Source organism: Lissotriton vulgaris, chromosome 12, assembly GCF_964263255.1.
Source record: "Lissotriton vulgaris chromosome 12, aLisVul1.2, whole genome shotgun sequence".
In the NCBI taxonomy this organism is placed as follows: Eukaryota; Metazoa; Chordata; class Amphibia; order Caudata; family Salamandridae; genus Lissotriton; species Lissotriton vulgaris.
This window is the reverse complement of record NC_141700.1, coordinates 142,793,914-142,810,448: the sequence shown is the minus strand read 5'-3', so window position 1 is coordinate 142,810,448 and position 16,535 is coordinate 142,793,914. Positions and strand designations below refer to the sequence as shown.

Here is a 16,535-nt window from a genome sequence, read left to right as displayed (position 1 = left end):
TGAGAAGTCATTAACAAAAAGAGTGCTAAATATTACAGTGAGCTGTGATATAAGTTATTAATTATGTAACCATTATTGTAAATGTTTTCCTCCAGAATATTTCCCTTTTGGAGGTATAGAACCTGGCAGTTTGTTAGTTCCTGTTTGTGGTGGCATGGTGGACAAACAAATGATGGATTGAGAAGTGGCATTGAGTCATTACCAATGGTTGAGATTAATTCAACCCAGTGGCGGCTGCCACAACAGCGGGGGATGGACAGGAGGGGGGTGAAGAGAAAATAATAATTTTTAACATCTTGCCTTTCGCCGCAGTCTCTGACGGCCGTCTTTGAGCTCTCCCAGCAGTCTCTAGGAAGGCAGAGGCTCCTCAGCCAATCCTGGCGCTTTTCCCCTGCTGGGAGAGCAGCGCCAGGATAGGTCTGAGCGGCCTGCTCTGCACCTCAGACACTGATGTGTAGCCTGTGGCTTTTCTTCAACCCGATTGTTAACACTTCTGGGTTGGAGAAATTGAAGTTTGCATACATGTTTGGCCGGCCTAGGATGGCTGGCAAAACATACATGCTCACTTCTAAGCGCCCACCACGTACCTGTCATGCCCTGCCCCGCACGGTTGTCTGAGTCATTCACAGAAAAATACAATTATATTGTTTCATTATCATTTTATTTTTTTGTTACTGACTCTGACGAGTGGGGCGATGCTCCTCCAACATGTCGGAGGAGCCGGCACTGATTTAACCACTCCATCCATCACTTTATTGTTTTCATCAGTGCCGCACCCTAGGTGCGATAGGTATGCCCAGATGGGCTAGTTCTTCTCTGAGGCAGCATTGTGAACAAACAAACAGTGGACTGGGAGGAATCGTGAGTAATCGCCAGTGGCTGAGATTAATCAAAACACTCGTCTATCAATTGTTCTGTAATTCAAATGAAGGACAGTAATATTAAGGATGTAGCTTGGGTCTGTACACAGGGTACAATATTGCTTTAGGTGTGAGACAATGAACATAAATTCCTAATTTAGACATGCACAGTAACAGAAAATAAGTGTTCAACATTACAGTGAGCTAAGTTGTAAGTTAATTTTTATGACATAGGTTAAGCAAGTGTATATATTCCGATTACAGAGGTTTCTGAAAATATGGTTTCCTCATGTAATCGTAGATGAGAAACAAGGTAGTATGCATGCTGTTTTTTGTGTCCCACAGTAATCCTGGATATCCCCTGAATCTCAACATTTATAAAGATTGTAAAATCTTACACTGGGAAATAGTCCCAGATGATGAATACCACAATTTGGTGTAAGCTGTTTGAAAGCTGATAACTAATAATTGCTAATTTGTAGAATTGCATGCATACCTAAAGCCTAAAGGATGTTCTTCCTCTTTTTGTCTACTGCAGTCATACCAGATGCTCTCCAGGTCTCTCCTTCCATTCCGAAGGGCAGACAGTTGTCTTCACCCCTGACGCTGAATACTCCAGAGAGCAAGGAGGTCCAGCTCACGTGCACAGCTTCGACCGAATCCCAACAGCACACGCATCTTTCCGTCTCTTTCGGCTTCTCCTCACAGGTATCCCCAGGGGAACTCCAGAATTTGCAGGAGATCATTGCAGTGCGGCATGATTTCAGTGTACAGGGTGCGGAAGGCAATCAGATGTATGCTGACCGTTATCAGAAGGGCGAGCTTCGTGTCGAAAAGTCTGGAGGCGACAAATACAAGATGGTGATCACCAGGGCACAACCTGAAGATGCAGGGACCTACCATTGCACGGTTGGAGAATGGATCCAGGACCCTGATGGGAGCTGGAAGAAAATTGTAGAGAAGCGCTCCGTTTTGGCACAGCTCAACGTTCAGACAATTGGTATGGAAAAAACCTGTAATAGCTTTGTATTAGTGCTCTGTGCAACTGTTTACTGAAAAAATTGCACTTGTAGACTTGTTGCATCAAAGTTTCAAATCAATTCCCCGGTTCTTTTTAAACTCAGGTTGACCAAACTGAAATTGAAATGTCCATCCATATACGTTTCTTATCCTTAAAAGAAATACCAACCTAACTCACAAATTTATTTGAAACCTCTTTGCAGTCACAGAGCAAGGATCTCTTCCACTCACAATATGTTGTTTGTGGAGAACCTGGTGTTTATGCACCTAGCAGTCTTGCACTTGGGTTGTCTTCTGAAACCCCGCCAAGTCAAATATAGTAGCTAGCTGGCTGCTGTTTGGCATTTCTTTTGAAGAGTTTGCGCTCTTGCTCTCAGTAGCTACGGGCAAGTGTCTACATAGCCACAATCACTTCTCTGTAGTGATATCCCAGTGGGCACCAATTGGGTTTGAGGCAGTCGGTGGTAGAACCGGATGGAAGCAGACTGGTCCTTATGTCTTATGTAGCCTCACCTTTCTGATGTTAAGGCTTAGAAGAGATTTGTCTGTAAATGACTGGCTACCAACCACTTTAATGGTTGCATTGAAACCAAATATATATTTGTCTTTAAAATACTTAAAAGATTTGCACCATACATTAACATATGTTTACAGCATAGAGCTAACGTTAAAAAGGGCTATATTTCCTCTATGACGCACTGCTATCCAGGCACACCCTCTTCAATATTCATTTTTTTCCCCTTGACATACATTAACATTTTATTTTATTAACGTTTCCCTCGTTATGGAGCATTTTTTGTTTACAAATCTCTTTCATATATCGCTCTATGTTCAGGCTAGATGATCTGTCATCTTCTATTACTAATGTGTTTAAATAGAGTTTGTAAATTTTTGTTTTGAGGGGAATTTTTCTGAAGTTATTAAATAAAAGGCGAATAGTAACAAGCAAGTTATTCAATATGTGTGCCTCAAAAAGTTCTGGGCAGAGACCGAAATTATAGAAGACCTCAACATTCTAACGGTTTTAAGTAGATTACTCGCCTTCAGTGATAGTGAACTAAAGATTACTGTCTTTGACTGCACTAATGACATTTTAACAAAAGTTTCGAATTGTGTTAAATTCCAGTTTAAATTTTCAAAGAATTTTCAACAACCATAACTCTCAATTCCACCATATAGAGGTCAAATCAAGGCAACATCTATATGTTTGACATTCAGCCATGTTAAGATAGAGTGGCACCAGTGCATAGAAGATTTGCTTTGTAAATGGATAACATGTTTCAAACATATAAAACTTGTCAATGAATCAGCCAAGCCATGCTCAAATTCTATGCTAATGGCGTTGCTTCATTAATTATGTTTAGCACTAATGTGGCTTGTTTTATTTTTTTATTGTGAGATTTAACGACATCCCTCCATCAATAATATTAAACTTTAGCTTTCCGATTAAGCTGGCAGCATAGAGGGCCTTCAGGCCTCCAATGACCCCTAGCAAAAAAAAGGCACATGAGCCCCTAGCCATTAACTGTGAGGTCAGACAGAGGACATGTTTATGTTTTGTAAAGCACATGGCTACCCGAAGGCTTCCCCACTCTGGTGAGTACTGTGCTGAGAGTAGGGCTGCTGGTACATTAACTGGGAAACAGCCATGTCTTCAGTTTCTTCCCGAACGAAAGTTCATTTTCCAGTGCTCTGAGACTGGGTGGAAGATTGATCCACAACTCCGTTACTACGTGTGCAAACGATCTTCCTCCCCATCTCATCCTTTTTACCACGGCTCTGGTATGAGCTGAAGCCCCACAACCACATGTCACTGAGGCACCACTCCGGCTGGCACCTCTGGGGGATGGTGAGAGCGGCACTGGAGCTGACCAGCGCTGGTGAAAAGGAAGCAGGAATGAGCGATTGGACCATCAGGTGGAGCAAGGGTGAAGTGATGGCCGACAGCTGGTTGAAAGTGAAGATCCCTGATCTTGAGCCTCCTTTCTGGCCCTCCACTGGGGTGACGTAGATGTGTAAATCTGCGCATTTCACTTCCAAGATGGCCGTGGAGACGCACCTGTTTGGCAAAGAGAAGACCTACAACTGGTGAGCAGCAGGGCTGAGAGCCCTGGGGATTAATGGAGTAAGGGACAATGTAGCCCCTTTGAGTTGAGGCACATGACGCGGGCCACTAGCAATAAAGGGGAAGCGCTCCACTTGGGGTTGATTGACAACAGATCCCTAAGAGAAATTCAAAAGAAACTTGGTGCAGGCCCGTTCAAGGACACGGTGCAGGTCAACTCTGCTCACAATGGAGTTAAAGTGGTGGGGCATATGGGGGGATCTCCCTAGCGGGGGTACTCTCCCTCGATGAATTCAGCTCCGGTTCACTGCCTTCCAGGGAAAGAATTAGTAGCTCCTGAAAGGAAGAGCCATTCCTGATGATACTGGACTTTTTAGTTTTTGGGTGTACGTTAGGGTGCGTGGCTATTGTTACAGCATGTAATAATAACGTTGTACCAGTCAATATGCTTTTTGTTACTAGTGGCTATTAGTATGGGATCAGCTCCTGTGAGATGTGATCAGTGACAAACGGCTTATTATTCACAAATAAAGGCGTGACTTTGTTGCCAGTGGTTATAAAGTTTTATGAAAAAAATCTATGCGTTTCATGCAAGAATCCCCTAAGAACCACATCTAGTGCCCGATGCCAATCCTGAATTTGGTAGCTCGTCAACGTTTCAGTACTGTGGGTGTACTTTGCTTGGTCTTCATCAAGGCAGTGAAGGATGCATGTTGGAAAATAAAATAACGCAGGACTGAGTCAAAAGATTACATTTAAAGTGAGCTTAAAATCCACCAAGCACATAGTCTGTGAAGTTTGCTTCAAAAGACAGCGTTCCAATGAGACAGCCACCCCTATAGGTCATGCATCCCTCTTACTGTTATTGCGGTTTCCCCCCGAAAGATCAAGCATCCTCATGCTGACAACCACAATACCTGTGGACACAACCAGAGCAGTCACAATGATTCTCTTATGGTGCTCGGTTTGTGACCACCAATCAATTATTAGCACAATCATCCTGCTCACTACAGAACCTCACGTATTGTTACAATACACAATGAGGAATCAGTGGGACTGAATTAAAATTTGCTAGGAAACCATTCTAATCTGATCATTACCTACCAGACTGCAGTGCATAAATGCCCTAATAATAACAGCAAACAGGGGTTCCCCCTTTGCTTTGCTAGAACGTAGCTTAACCGCATCGCTGCGGCGGTTATTTTTTTGCTACGCAGCTTTTTTCTAAAAGCTGCGTTAGATGACGAGCTCAGCTCGTCATCCGCACACGCCCACCGTGGCTGATGACGAGCTGAGCTCGTCATCAGCATCGAAGGGGTTAAAAAAGTTAGGAGGCTGATGCACGTAAGAGTATGTAAAGGAGTATTCCTGAAATACTTTTTTTCCATAATCTTGCATGTGTCTCTGTATTCGCCTTAAAACATCTAAAATGGGAATATGTGTGTCATAGCCTTTTACAGTTAGTACAAACAGAAAAGAGTGTGCCTCTTTGCACTTTTACTAACAGAGAGGTGGACAGTTTGGGGCTGAATCCAAAGCCATGGAAGAATACACTAAGAGTACTCCTGTAGTAGTACTACTTTCCATACTCATAAATACTTTTCTGAATCCACATTAGTTGGTTGTTACCCGCTAAAGAGTATATATGGTCCACTTAGGGTGGAATTCATAATTTGTCAATTAGTTTTACTGAACTATTGCTTACTTATTCGTTTTAAATTCCAGTATAATTTATTGTACATTCAATTTATTGAGCTTTTTTTTTTAATTAAAAAGTGTTTACTTTGTATGACCTTATAAACCTGTATCACCACGCAGGAGTAAGTCCCCCCCCCCCCACTTCCCTCAATCATTTAAACATGTCAGTCCCTTGAGGCCCATTTGAAAGTATTGCCACAGAAGCCCCCATTGTTTAGCAAATTCTTTCAGTTTCCCTCTCGCCCCATTAGCCATCTTGTCCATCCCCACGAGCCACCACAAACGCTCGATCCATTTTGATTCTGACTGTACTATATTTTGTATATTTTGTTCCCACAGCGCTAGCATTGTTTCTTTGGCAGCCAGTAACAGTTGATATTTCACTTCCCATCTGTGTTAGTATTATTTAAATACAGGAGTTATTTGACGAAGTCAGTCATGAGTAAGATCACAAGAGAGCTGAAAATAACCACAAAAAGACAATGTTGTTCTAATATGCGGGGACAAATGAATAAAACTGCAGTGTTCTGAGACCACAATACAATAGTGTTGATTTCTAAAGATGTATCAAAATGTTGTTATAAAAAAAAAGTTATCTGCAAATTATGTTGTTGCATCTAAATTGCTAACCGATGCTTCTATTTTTTCCAGCCAGTCAGTTGGTAGTAACAGTAGGTCCCCGGGACATCAAGGTCAGTTCTGGAGATACGCTAGAACTCACCTGCAATGTCACAGACGTGGCTTCCCCGCTGCCCGATGTGGTCTATTCAGTTGAGTGGGAGATGACCAGTGACAAGATACCAGGTGGACAGATTGTGGCCCGACTGAGTGCGGATGGAATTGTTACTCTCGGCACAGAATATGCGAACAATGAAGTTGGCAGGCGCCACATCTCGCTAGAAAAACTACCACCATTGCCAGGATCTTACCGTCTCAGAATCCACTCCGCTCAGCCTGGAGACCTAGGGGCATACAGCTGTAGAGTGAAGGCATTTGTGAAATACCCCAACCTGAGCCTTAAAGTGGTGGCACACAAGAAGTCAGAAGGGCTGGAAGTGTCTCTGAAATCAGAAGGTAACTGGATTTGAATAGCACCACTTTCTTTATTCAATGTGACGTGTAGGATATGTGGAATTATTGAACCCCTATCCAACTGTAGGGGTCGCGAACTACAAATAGCCTGGATCTTTCATGATTTACCATGCACGTGATATGTTTTAGGCAATATCCACCCCCAGCTTTTGGATTTATATCCATGGGTGGAATGCAGTTGTTTGAATAAACGAACAATCCTGAAATAAAGAAACCAGCTTTCTTTTTAAATCTTATTCATTTCTTCGTAGCCAATGTAATGTAGTGGCTACTGTCTGCTAGTTGTTTAAGATTAAGGGCTGTACTTATATATTGGTGGAGAGGTACTCCTTCACAACGGTGACGAAGTTCCCTGCCCGCCAATATAGTGGTTCGACTGCCGCATTTACATGAAGGCAGACCTTACGGTAAATCAGTGGAGATTACTCTGTCAGGATGAATCTCCTCCGAAAGCACTTGGGAGTAAGGATTGTCGGGGAAATGACTACATGTCTGCCCACCCAATTTAGATGGGTGGACATGTAGGCATTTTTTTACTGTTCCTTACCGCCAGGCAGAACCTGGCGGTAGGGAACAGTAACATCATTCTAATTGTCTCTTCGCCATAGGAAAAGAGTCTAAAGGGGAGGGGAGCAAAACTTTTTTCTTTTAATAAAGAAAATCCAGTTTCAGGATTGAAAAGTAATAATGCTTTGACATAAAACACAGTGACCGCTGTTCCTGCCAATGCCTTTATAAATGACTGCCTGCTTGTTGCTCATTTATAAATCTGTTTGACAAGTAGTCTTGGCTTGGCGGGTGTAAAGTACTCTATCCGAATATAAATCAGGCCCTGATTCTTTTAGCCATGAGTATGTTGGCTCCAAGTTAAAATATAGACTTAATTATAGACAGTATACATAAAAACCAATCAAAAACATATTTTGTCGAATTTAGATTCCCAAGTTAAGCTAAACTCTTTTACCACATAGAGCCTTACTGGGGTAATTACTAGTTTTATTTCCACTAGATGTATTTTAGGATCAAGTGCTTGATGGTGCAAATTGGTGCATGTCATTAATTTTGCAAATTCACATATAATTCATTGTCTTTTTTTTGGTAGTCTATACTTTTCAATATTTATATTGTATATTTTTATACTCTTTATCTTATACTCCTTATCTTGACATGCTTCTGCTACTTCTACTGTGTATGCTAGGAGAAAATAGCTATTAAGAACCCTTAACTAGTAAGGACTTATAAAGGTGCAAAAGTAAATAGGAAGTCATAAATGTCTTGTAATATTCATGGTTTGACAGTTATGTTGAATTCCCCTTATGTTTATGTTCAAAATATAGTCGACCAAAGTTAAAGAAAAAGTGGCTGCAAGCCAACGTGAAGTCTAAAACACTTTTATGCTGCAAAAATAAGGATATTGGATCAAAGATAGACAGAACTTTTCCTCTCCAAGCAGTTAACAATATGATGCTTTCTCCTCTCCAAAGTTTCCCTATCACTTATAATTTTTTTTTACATAATTAATCAAAGGAGAAACCAAAATTGTAGATAGTGGTGGTATCAGGTGCACGCAGTGGCGGCTCGCCGAGGGAGTGCTGCGGGGGAAGGGCAGGGTGGGGGGAGGGGGTAGTGGAATCCGACATACGACGGACAGGAGTAAGATAAGCAAATAAGACTATATACATTACACATGCTGCATCGCACTCGGCAAGGTCTACTCTCTAACCACTTAAACATTCAATTCACTCACTTTCTTAGAGCTGAATTTTGACACCCTACCGTCTGATTTACTTACTGAAATTGCCACTAATATGGATGCACAAGTGATACCAGGGCCCCATTCTTCATCATATTATTATATTTAACCTACAAACGCAAAATTTGAGAAGAAATTATATTTGATAAAATGAGATTGTTGTTTAATGAAGGAGGTCACAGAATTCGGAAGCTGTTTCTGTGACTTTGGTTCCATACTCAGGCTCTCTGTGGTCTTACCCACCAGGGATTTGAAACCCCGAACGGTACGCTGCATTTTAAAAAGAGAGTTAAGTGTGCCCTCAACCTTTTGGGCTTCATACAAGTATTCACTTTGTGTTTGTGTGTGATTTGTAAATGTGGGTATTTGGAAAACACAAAGATTGCACACTAATTTGTCCATAAGCATAGATTGAGTTAAATAAAGACGAAAGCACACCAAAATGTGTTATGCCTCATAGAAAGTCGGCAGAGCCTAAAATACGGTGGAAGATCTTTTGGTGTTCATGGAAAGAAATGTGAAAGAGATTCGGCCACCAAGTTCAGAGGGATGCTTGCCATCCTTAATTTAGAATTCCTAGAAACCAAATTTTTGAAACAGACTTTCATATACATTAAACATCTCCATAAAGGATGGAAGAATGACATATTGTGCTGAATGCTCAAATTGTGAGCATTTGCTGTGTAATATCTTTTTTCCTTCTGTATCTGAGAGGTGATATTTAGGCCTTTCTATAAATTAATCATAAGTAACTTAATAAAAAATAAAATTCTTTAATATAAGACTGCATCGATAGAGCAAGATTGTTACCCAGATAGTGAGGCTGCACCAAAAAACACTGTTCGACCTTTCAAAGTCAGTTTTAATTGCATTGTGTCAGCAGTTCAGTCGATAGAAACTCATCTAATCAAGATAATCTCTTTAAGTGCCAGTAAAAATGATAGCTATATTGGCTCGGAAATACCATTTACTGTTTTTAAAAAGCGCATCTAAACATACGTTTTTAGGGGTTGTATGTGATTTCATATAATACCTTTACTGAGAAGCCATTTCATCTACACTGTTTAATGGGAATTTTCGGAATGAATGGCATTTACCTTGCCGTTCAAACAGATTCATAGAATGTCTTTTTGGTCGAAATTGGCTTTTGAGTGCTTATTTTTTATGTGTAAATGCAATGGTTGCAGGTCGTACTTTCAGAAACATTTTTGTCGGCGATATTTATTTAGTGCTTAACTTTAAAGGATATTATTTCATATTGAGATCGTTTAATTGTCAAGCAATTACTACAGATGCTTTTAATTCACTCACCCCTCACAACCCCTCAACACCATCAATCCCTGCCCCCTAGAACCCCCAACCACGCCTAAACTACATTCATCCCTGAAGTCTAAAAGCCCTTTCTACCCTAAACATCCACCATCCCGAACCAAAAAATCACTCCATACCCCAACGCTACCCGTTCCTGAATTCTAAAAGCCCTTTCTATGCACAAAGCCTACCTATCCCATAAAACACCTCTGTACACCCAAACTCCACCCATTCATGAGTCCTGAAAACCCCTCACCCCCCTTAAACACCAGCCATCCATGACCCATAAGAACTCATCAACCTTAATATTTCATTTATGAACCCTAAAAACCCCTTGCTGTATCTTAAGTCAACCCATACCTGAATCCTTAAAACCCTTCACCACCCCATCCTGAACTCTAAAAACTATTCACCACCCCAGCCCCTACCCATAATTGAACCTTAAAAACCCTAACTAGCCCTATACTCTGCCCATCCATAAGCCCAAAAAAACCCTCAACACCCTTACATTGATCCATCCCTGAAACCTAAAATCACCTAACACACCACAACACCACTAATCCGTGAACCATAAAAAAAATCTCCCTATGACCAAACTTCAGTTATTCCTGACCCCTAAAAAACTCCTCATCAGCCTAAACATTACACATTCCTGAACCCAAACCCCCCACAGCAGTCCTACAATCCACCCAAATGTTAATGTAAGTGTGGATTTTTCCTTAAAATTGCCTTTCCTTTAAAAATGTTCATTTATTTTGATTTTTGGGGATTTCCTTAAAATTATTTTTCCATGATTTGGTTTCCTGCAATGTGGTTTCTTAGTTTTTGTTTTCCATTAATTCACGCACACATCCGTTTTTAGGTATTTATTTATTGTACGTTCACTTACATTTCTTGGCACTCTTCATACAGAACACAGGACAGACCATGAGAAAGTGCTTATTCGAAGTAGGAAACTAATACGTTTTAAATGGAAATATTTGAATTTTCTTTGTGCTCACATCATTCTTGGAAGCACGATCTGCAGGTTGGCAGCTGCTACGCAAACAGCTCTTTTGCCAGCTCCTGCTCTTTTTGCCCAGATATGGGTCTGGACTGGCCTTTTGGGTGCTCTGGCATTTCCCCGGCTGTCAACTAATTAGTGGCCTGTTTTCAAGGTCGGAATTGGCTGTCACGGTCCAACCCTAATGTCCTTAGCTTGCATATCTGAAAAACAGCGAGTTATTTTGCACCACTGAAACCCATTTATTTTTCATTAAAAGATCATTTGTTGAAGCACTCCCCTAGACATGCACACAACAAACAGATGCAGGCTTGTCGGTATACTCGCGCACTCGAAGTCCATCGTCAGGTTTGAGCTTTTTTCCAGGAGTTCCCTATCTGGCGCACTTCAGGTACTAAAAAGTCCCTAGTTTGACCTTGTAGACCTGTACATTTGCATTCTTCTGCCCAAAAAGCCAATGGAATTTGCACCGTCTGCCGAATGCAGTTGGCACATACATTTGAATTCACGTCTCTCGGAGATCATTGATCTAGATAACCATTTAAGGTGACACAAGCATCATTTATATATTTTGCGTAATATGAAATTCACGAAATTTCACAAGATTACGCTGTAATAGAAATTTCACCTGGTAGGGGGCGGGGAGAGGGATAACGTGGGAGAGAAAGAGGATATGAATAAAGCATGACTTATCATCTAGCTGAATAACCTGTTAGGGTTTTCTAAGAATTGCATTCACGGTTTTCACGGAAGCAAATTCTTGCATACCTGGCAGCTCGTTGGAGTCTTTTTTTTTTTTTTTTTGTTTTTTTGTAGGGGCTTTCATTATTCTCTTGAAGCGCACACCTTCTTCCTGTCTCTATATTAACAGGTGTCTTGTTTTCATTATTTTCCATACCCCGCTAATTCCCATGGCAGTGTGTGTTAATGGAGACCCACAATACCTGTTATGGAAATGAGAGCCCTGTTTCACTGTAGATAAGAGATCATTTTCCCTGGAGACAATTATGTATGAGCAGCTCTATCTGCATACTAATGTAGCATTTTGTTTACTCGCCTGTTGCAAAAGACTTGCCAGTTTGCTCATTTATTTGTTTTCCCGCCCTTTTTATTGGTGTTAAAGACGGGAAAAAGAACATGAGTGCCTTTCCAGAACCGTGTGTGTGTAGAGAATCTCCTGCTAGAAGACTCGTACTACAAATGCGTAGCGTATAGAACACATGCCATTAATGGCTGTTTGTCTGTCAGTGCAACATTCTGAATCGAAGCAGCCTTCTGTTGACTGGAAGCTTGCGCTCGTATAGGGAGGGGCCATGGGAAATACTGTGATTTTGCTGCTACCTCAATCTTTCAGAAACACTTTATAAATGTAATTCAATTCATAACTTTTTTACTAAAACAGGTGTAGTAGAAAAACCCACAAAAATTGGTTTTGTGTGGTAAATAAATAAAAAAATTAGTTTAGCAGATTAATAAAATACGTGAAAAATCTATGAGTTTTTAAAAACTTTCCAAATAAGCTAAATTCAAATATTAAGTGGGAATTTCCTAAAACACTGTCACTGTTGGTCAACTTTTAGGCCACTTAATGTTTGAGATAGTAAACGTATTCATCTTGTTCACGCTATATAAAACTTTATAAATAAATACATAAAAGCGTAATAAGTTGTAGACTCGCACATACTTTTGGATGTTATGTGTATCAAGCACCTAACTTAATGAAATTACATCATGTCATTCTGAGTACACATGTAAAAAGAGACACCAGGGTCATGTCTGAAAGTTTACTGTTGAATTTCAAATATGACAATATTTTTCTGTATCTCTTTGTTAAAATTCTTTGCAGCTGTGGTGGTTGAGGCATACTCTTCGATGGCTCCTCAATCCCTTTACCGCGGTGACACAGCGGAGCTCCTGTGCAACATCTCCTTTGAAACAACCCAGAATGTGCGCATCGCAGTCAGCTGGTGGGCGGAGCTGGATGGGGAGCCAAAACCCCCCGCCAAGTTGCTGGCTTCCTTGAACCGGGACGGAGTGGCGGAACTGGGCAGCCGGACCCCTGAGGGAGAAGTGAGTACAGACAAGGTTGGAGTGCTGTGCTACCGGTTGCGAATACACGGCATCCAGCATTCAGATGAGGGGAAGTACCACTGCGCTGTCACTGCCTGGGTCCAGTACCCTGATCGAAGTTGGTACAACGCTGCGTCTGTGAAATCCAACCCTGTGCTTGTGTATCCTTATGCTCTTGGTGAGTATGAATGTGTAGGTGTTAAACTTAACATCTCAGTGAAAGCCTTTGGTTGATTAGTTAATTCATTTAGTTTTAGTATTTATGCATAATTCAGTATTCCATCACAATATTTGCTAGATGACATCATTTTATTTTTTAATGGTAAGAAAAGAAATCGTTTAGGAAGTAGTTTATCAAGTAAAGGTTTGTATGTTTTTATTCATTTTTTAGGTCTGGCCTACAAGCAGCTTTAGCTGTGGCACCATCACCTTGTTTTGTTTTGTTTTTTAATTAAAAAAACGAATAATACAGATACATGCATAAACACACACATATTCATTTAATTTAAAAGGTGTATTTTGATGTGCCTCTATATTTGCACAGTCAACTAAGGTTTGACATGCCACGCTTCTTGGAGATCCACACGGAGGGATACATAAGTTGAAGGAGAGAAAATTTAGCTCCCATAGGACATTTTACATGTCCTTACAGCGCAAAGCGCTGAATAGATTTTCACCAGAATTCCCTTTAAAGTAGACTTTATTCAGAACATCTTCTTTCATTGGTTTGGTATTAATCCATCATGTCATTTTCCAATTAAAAGCATTTTAAAAAGTTGCCAAGGGGCTCACTTTTGTGTATCTGAGCTGTTTGAGTTTTGTGAATTATTTGCAAACACAAGAGATTAAATACAGAGGGATATGACTAGACGATGGAACCTTTTATCCTGTCACCACTTTCAGGTTTGTGAATTCAAAGCTGGATCCATGATTCTGCTGTTTCAGGACATTGCAAAAACCACAGATGATGGACAGAATGCAGAACAATGTCATACATTCACCCCAGTACAGGGATCTGGGGCTAAATCCGTCGTTTTTTTGCACTCCACACCACCCCAGTTCAGACATGGCCATATGCAAATCAGTCTGACCCCGTGCCTCATGGGAACAGTCCAGCCCAAACTGCCAAGCCATGCCTTCCCTGGACCGGAAACAAGCTTCCGAGGACCGGTTTCTGGATTCCAGCCGTCTTCAGCCCGGCTTGCTTGAATCCAGTGGTGTGGAGAGCATGGGACTCACGTCTGAGCATACCCATCCCACTTGAGTGCAAAAGGTAGGTGCACTGTTAATGCGCCTACTGACAGCTTCTTTGCCTCTGTGTTCTAGTCTATAATATAGCACAGGCTCAGAGGCAAAGAGATTCCTTCATTTGCATGGGGACATGCCCCCCCTGAAAATGAGGGAACACTCCGGTGATAGCTCTGGCGCTATATGTGCACCAGCACTATCTGTATTACAGAAAGGGCCACACAAGCGCCTGTGGTCCTTTCTGCAATACCAAAGTGTCCCTGAGGCTTGCAAAGCGGGCACACATGCACTTTGTGCCCCCAAGGCACTTTCTATAATACGGCCCCAGGTGGTTTCTGTACATTAGGTTATCCAAGGGATCACAAAACTGCATGAGCTCACATTAGTGAGACTTAGCAGTGTGCAAAATAGCCTCATTTGCTTTTACAAAATGTTAACATTATACTTTGAGTTAAATATGACATTTCAGTAACTGGCATATCTTTCAGGTGAGGGTATTCCATACATAAAACAAATTCACACAAGATACCGCCAGAAAATGGGTTTGAGTAGAAAATGTCTCATTGCAATATTTTTTCTGTACTCTCTAATCTCCACCATCCAGAAATTACACAAAAATGTTTAAAACAAAAGTTAGTGAATTTGAGGTAGCCCAATATTACGGATAACCAATCCAGTTTTCAAATCTACACCGTAAATACTCCAGGCACAATGTCTCAATAGAACACTTCCCTGTCATTTTGTTTGAAAACCTCTCAACATAGATGGCTGCAGGCCAGAAGCACACCCTTCAGCATTGTGTTTCTTTCTACATTAGTTTGGCACAGCTCAACAAAGATTGACGTGTTCGAGAAAGTATTAAGCGGGTAGTTTGTTGGTCAGATTTTGTTGTAGTAACATGTGTCAAGGCTGTTGGCTGTAGAAATGCTGTTCATATGACCTTCTTTCTTTTAGCCATGGACCTGCTGTTCCTACCCTTGATTGTTGGCATCTCCAGTGCCCTCTTTGTTGGCATTGTCATTCTTTCCACTGTCACATGTTGCTACATGAAGAGGCTTCGAAACCGCAAGAGGTGAATGCATCGAAAGGAGATTCTATCGGTAATACAAGTAAGTTGGGCTCTCTTGTGTGTGTATGTGTGAAGAACATTGATTACTCTTCATTATAATGTAGTTGTATATCTGAAATGTAGGGCAAGAGAAAATATTGACCCATCAATTGTAGGAGCCCATCCATATATTTGCCTTTTTTACACATGATTTAAAAAAGTGCAGCATGCATATTGGGGTGTAGTTTGACGTTAGACCGACCTTAATAAATACATTGACTAGTACTGCACAACATCAATTATGGTAGTTGTATGTGTTTTCAAATAAATGCACAACTACTCATTGGTGATCTAGTGCACAGAGCTATTTCCTTCCTTGTTCACTGATGCTTGTTCCATGAAGGTGTGGGCGCCGTGCCTTGTATGTGTAGTGCTAGTCTTTGTGATGAGTAGCCATCTAGTTAGCAGATGATGTTGCATGATTGAGGGACATTTCAAAGTAATTCATGTGTCTAAGCATTGTGCTAGAAGGCACAGTGCACACTTCGTGTGAGTCCAAATATTGAAACGTCATGGAGTGCTACTGAACAGGACTGGCAGATCCACAGATGGGTTTAACCACTGTGAAGTCAAGTGTTGGCGCAGACTTGCGGTACATCAGCAGGGGTGTGGAATTTAATAAAATATCTACTTGTCTATTGGGCAAGTTGCTTCATAAATCTACTTGTACTGTAACAAAATCCACTTGTCCCTTTTGTGCCATGTAATGCGTCAACAAATTACGGCAGCAATCTTATTATATAAGAGTTCTGATATAGCCTCTCTAATGATGCCAGTGCTTGTACCATAGGGTTTGAATATTAGCAATTCCCTTATGCTGCTACGTTTCTGTAGATCTACGTACTGGGGCTGACGGTAGTGGTAAGCAATAGTTCCAGGGTTGGAATGCCCTTTGGAGTCTGTGCAAACCTACTAACTTGCATGTTTTAAGGGTTTTCGTAAACTCTTTTCTAATCTTTTTCCATATTAAAAAAAGGTTGGACATTTACTCCTGACAGTGGCAGACATAAAACATTTTCCAGGGTTGGGAAAAAAGTGGTTGGAGGAAAAGTGAACTTGAAAAATTCAGATGTTTACATGAGCAAATCTACGCATGCACATTTGCTCACGCTAAAATGTAGTTCACAAATATTTTCTAGGAGTGCTATTTCTAGGCCTGCTTCTGTAAATTCTTATGAATTCACGGAAACTGTATATATGCACTTAATACAAGGATATATACCATGGATGCACTTTTGTGACTTTCTTTAATAATTGGGCCTCAAATTAGGCCTGGCGTTAAACATGACCTTTTGTATTTAATACAA

General features: G+C 40.9%; 1 protein-coding gene across 1 annotated transcript in view; it reads left to right on the top strand.

Moving 5' to 3' along the window:
• The window catches only part of IGSF8 (immunoglobulin superfamily member 8), a 183,161-nt gene that overhangs the window by 148,256 nt on the left and 18,370 nt on the right, over positions 1 to 16,535 (top strand). Inside the window, exons 3-6 of the mRNA XM_086947612.1 lie at positions 1,399 to 1,860; positions 6,295 to 6,717; positions 12,649 to 13,050; positions 15,075 to 15,229. Coding sequence (XP_086803738.1) covers positions 1,399 to 1,860; positions 6,295 to 6,717; positions 12,649 to 13,050; positions 15,075 to 15,196 — 1,409 coding nt within the window. The 3' untranslated portion in view covers positions 15,197 to 15,229. The remainder of the gene's footprint in view (positions 1 to 1,398; positions 1,861 to 6,294; positions 6,718 to 12,648; positions 13,051 to 15,074; positions 15,230 to 16,535) is intronic.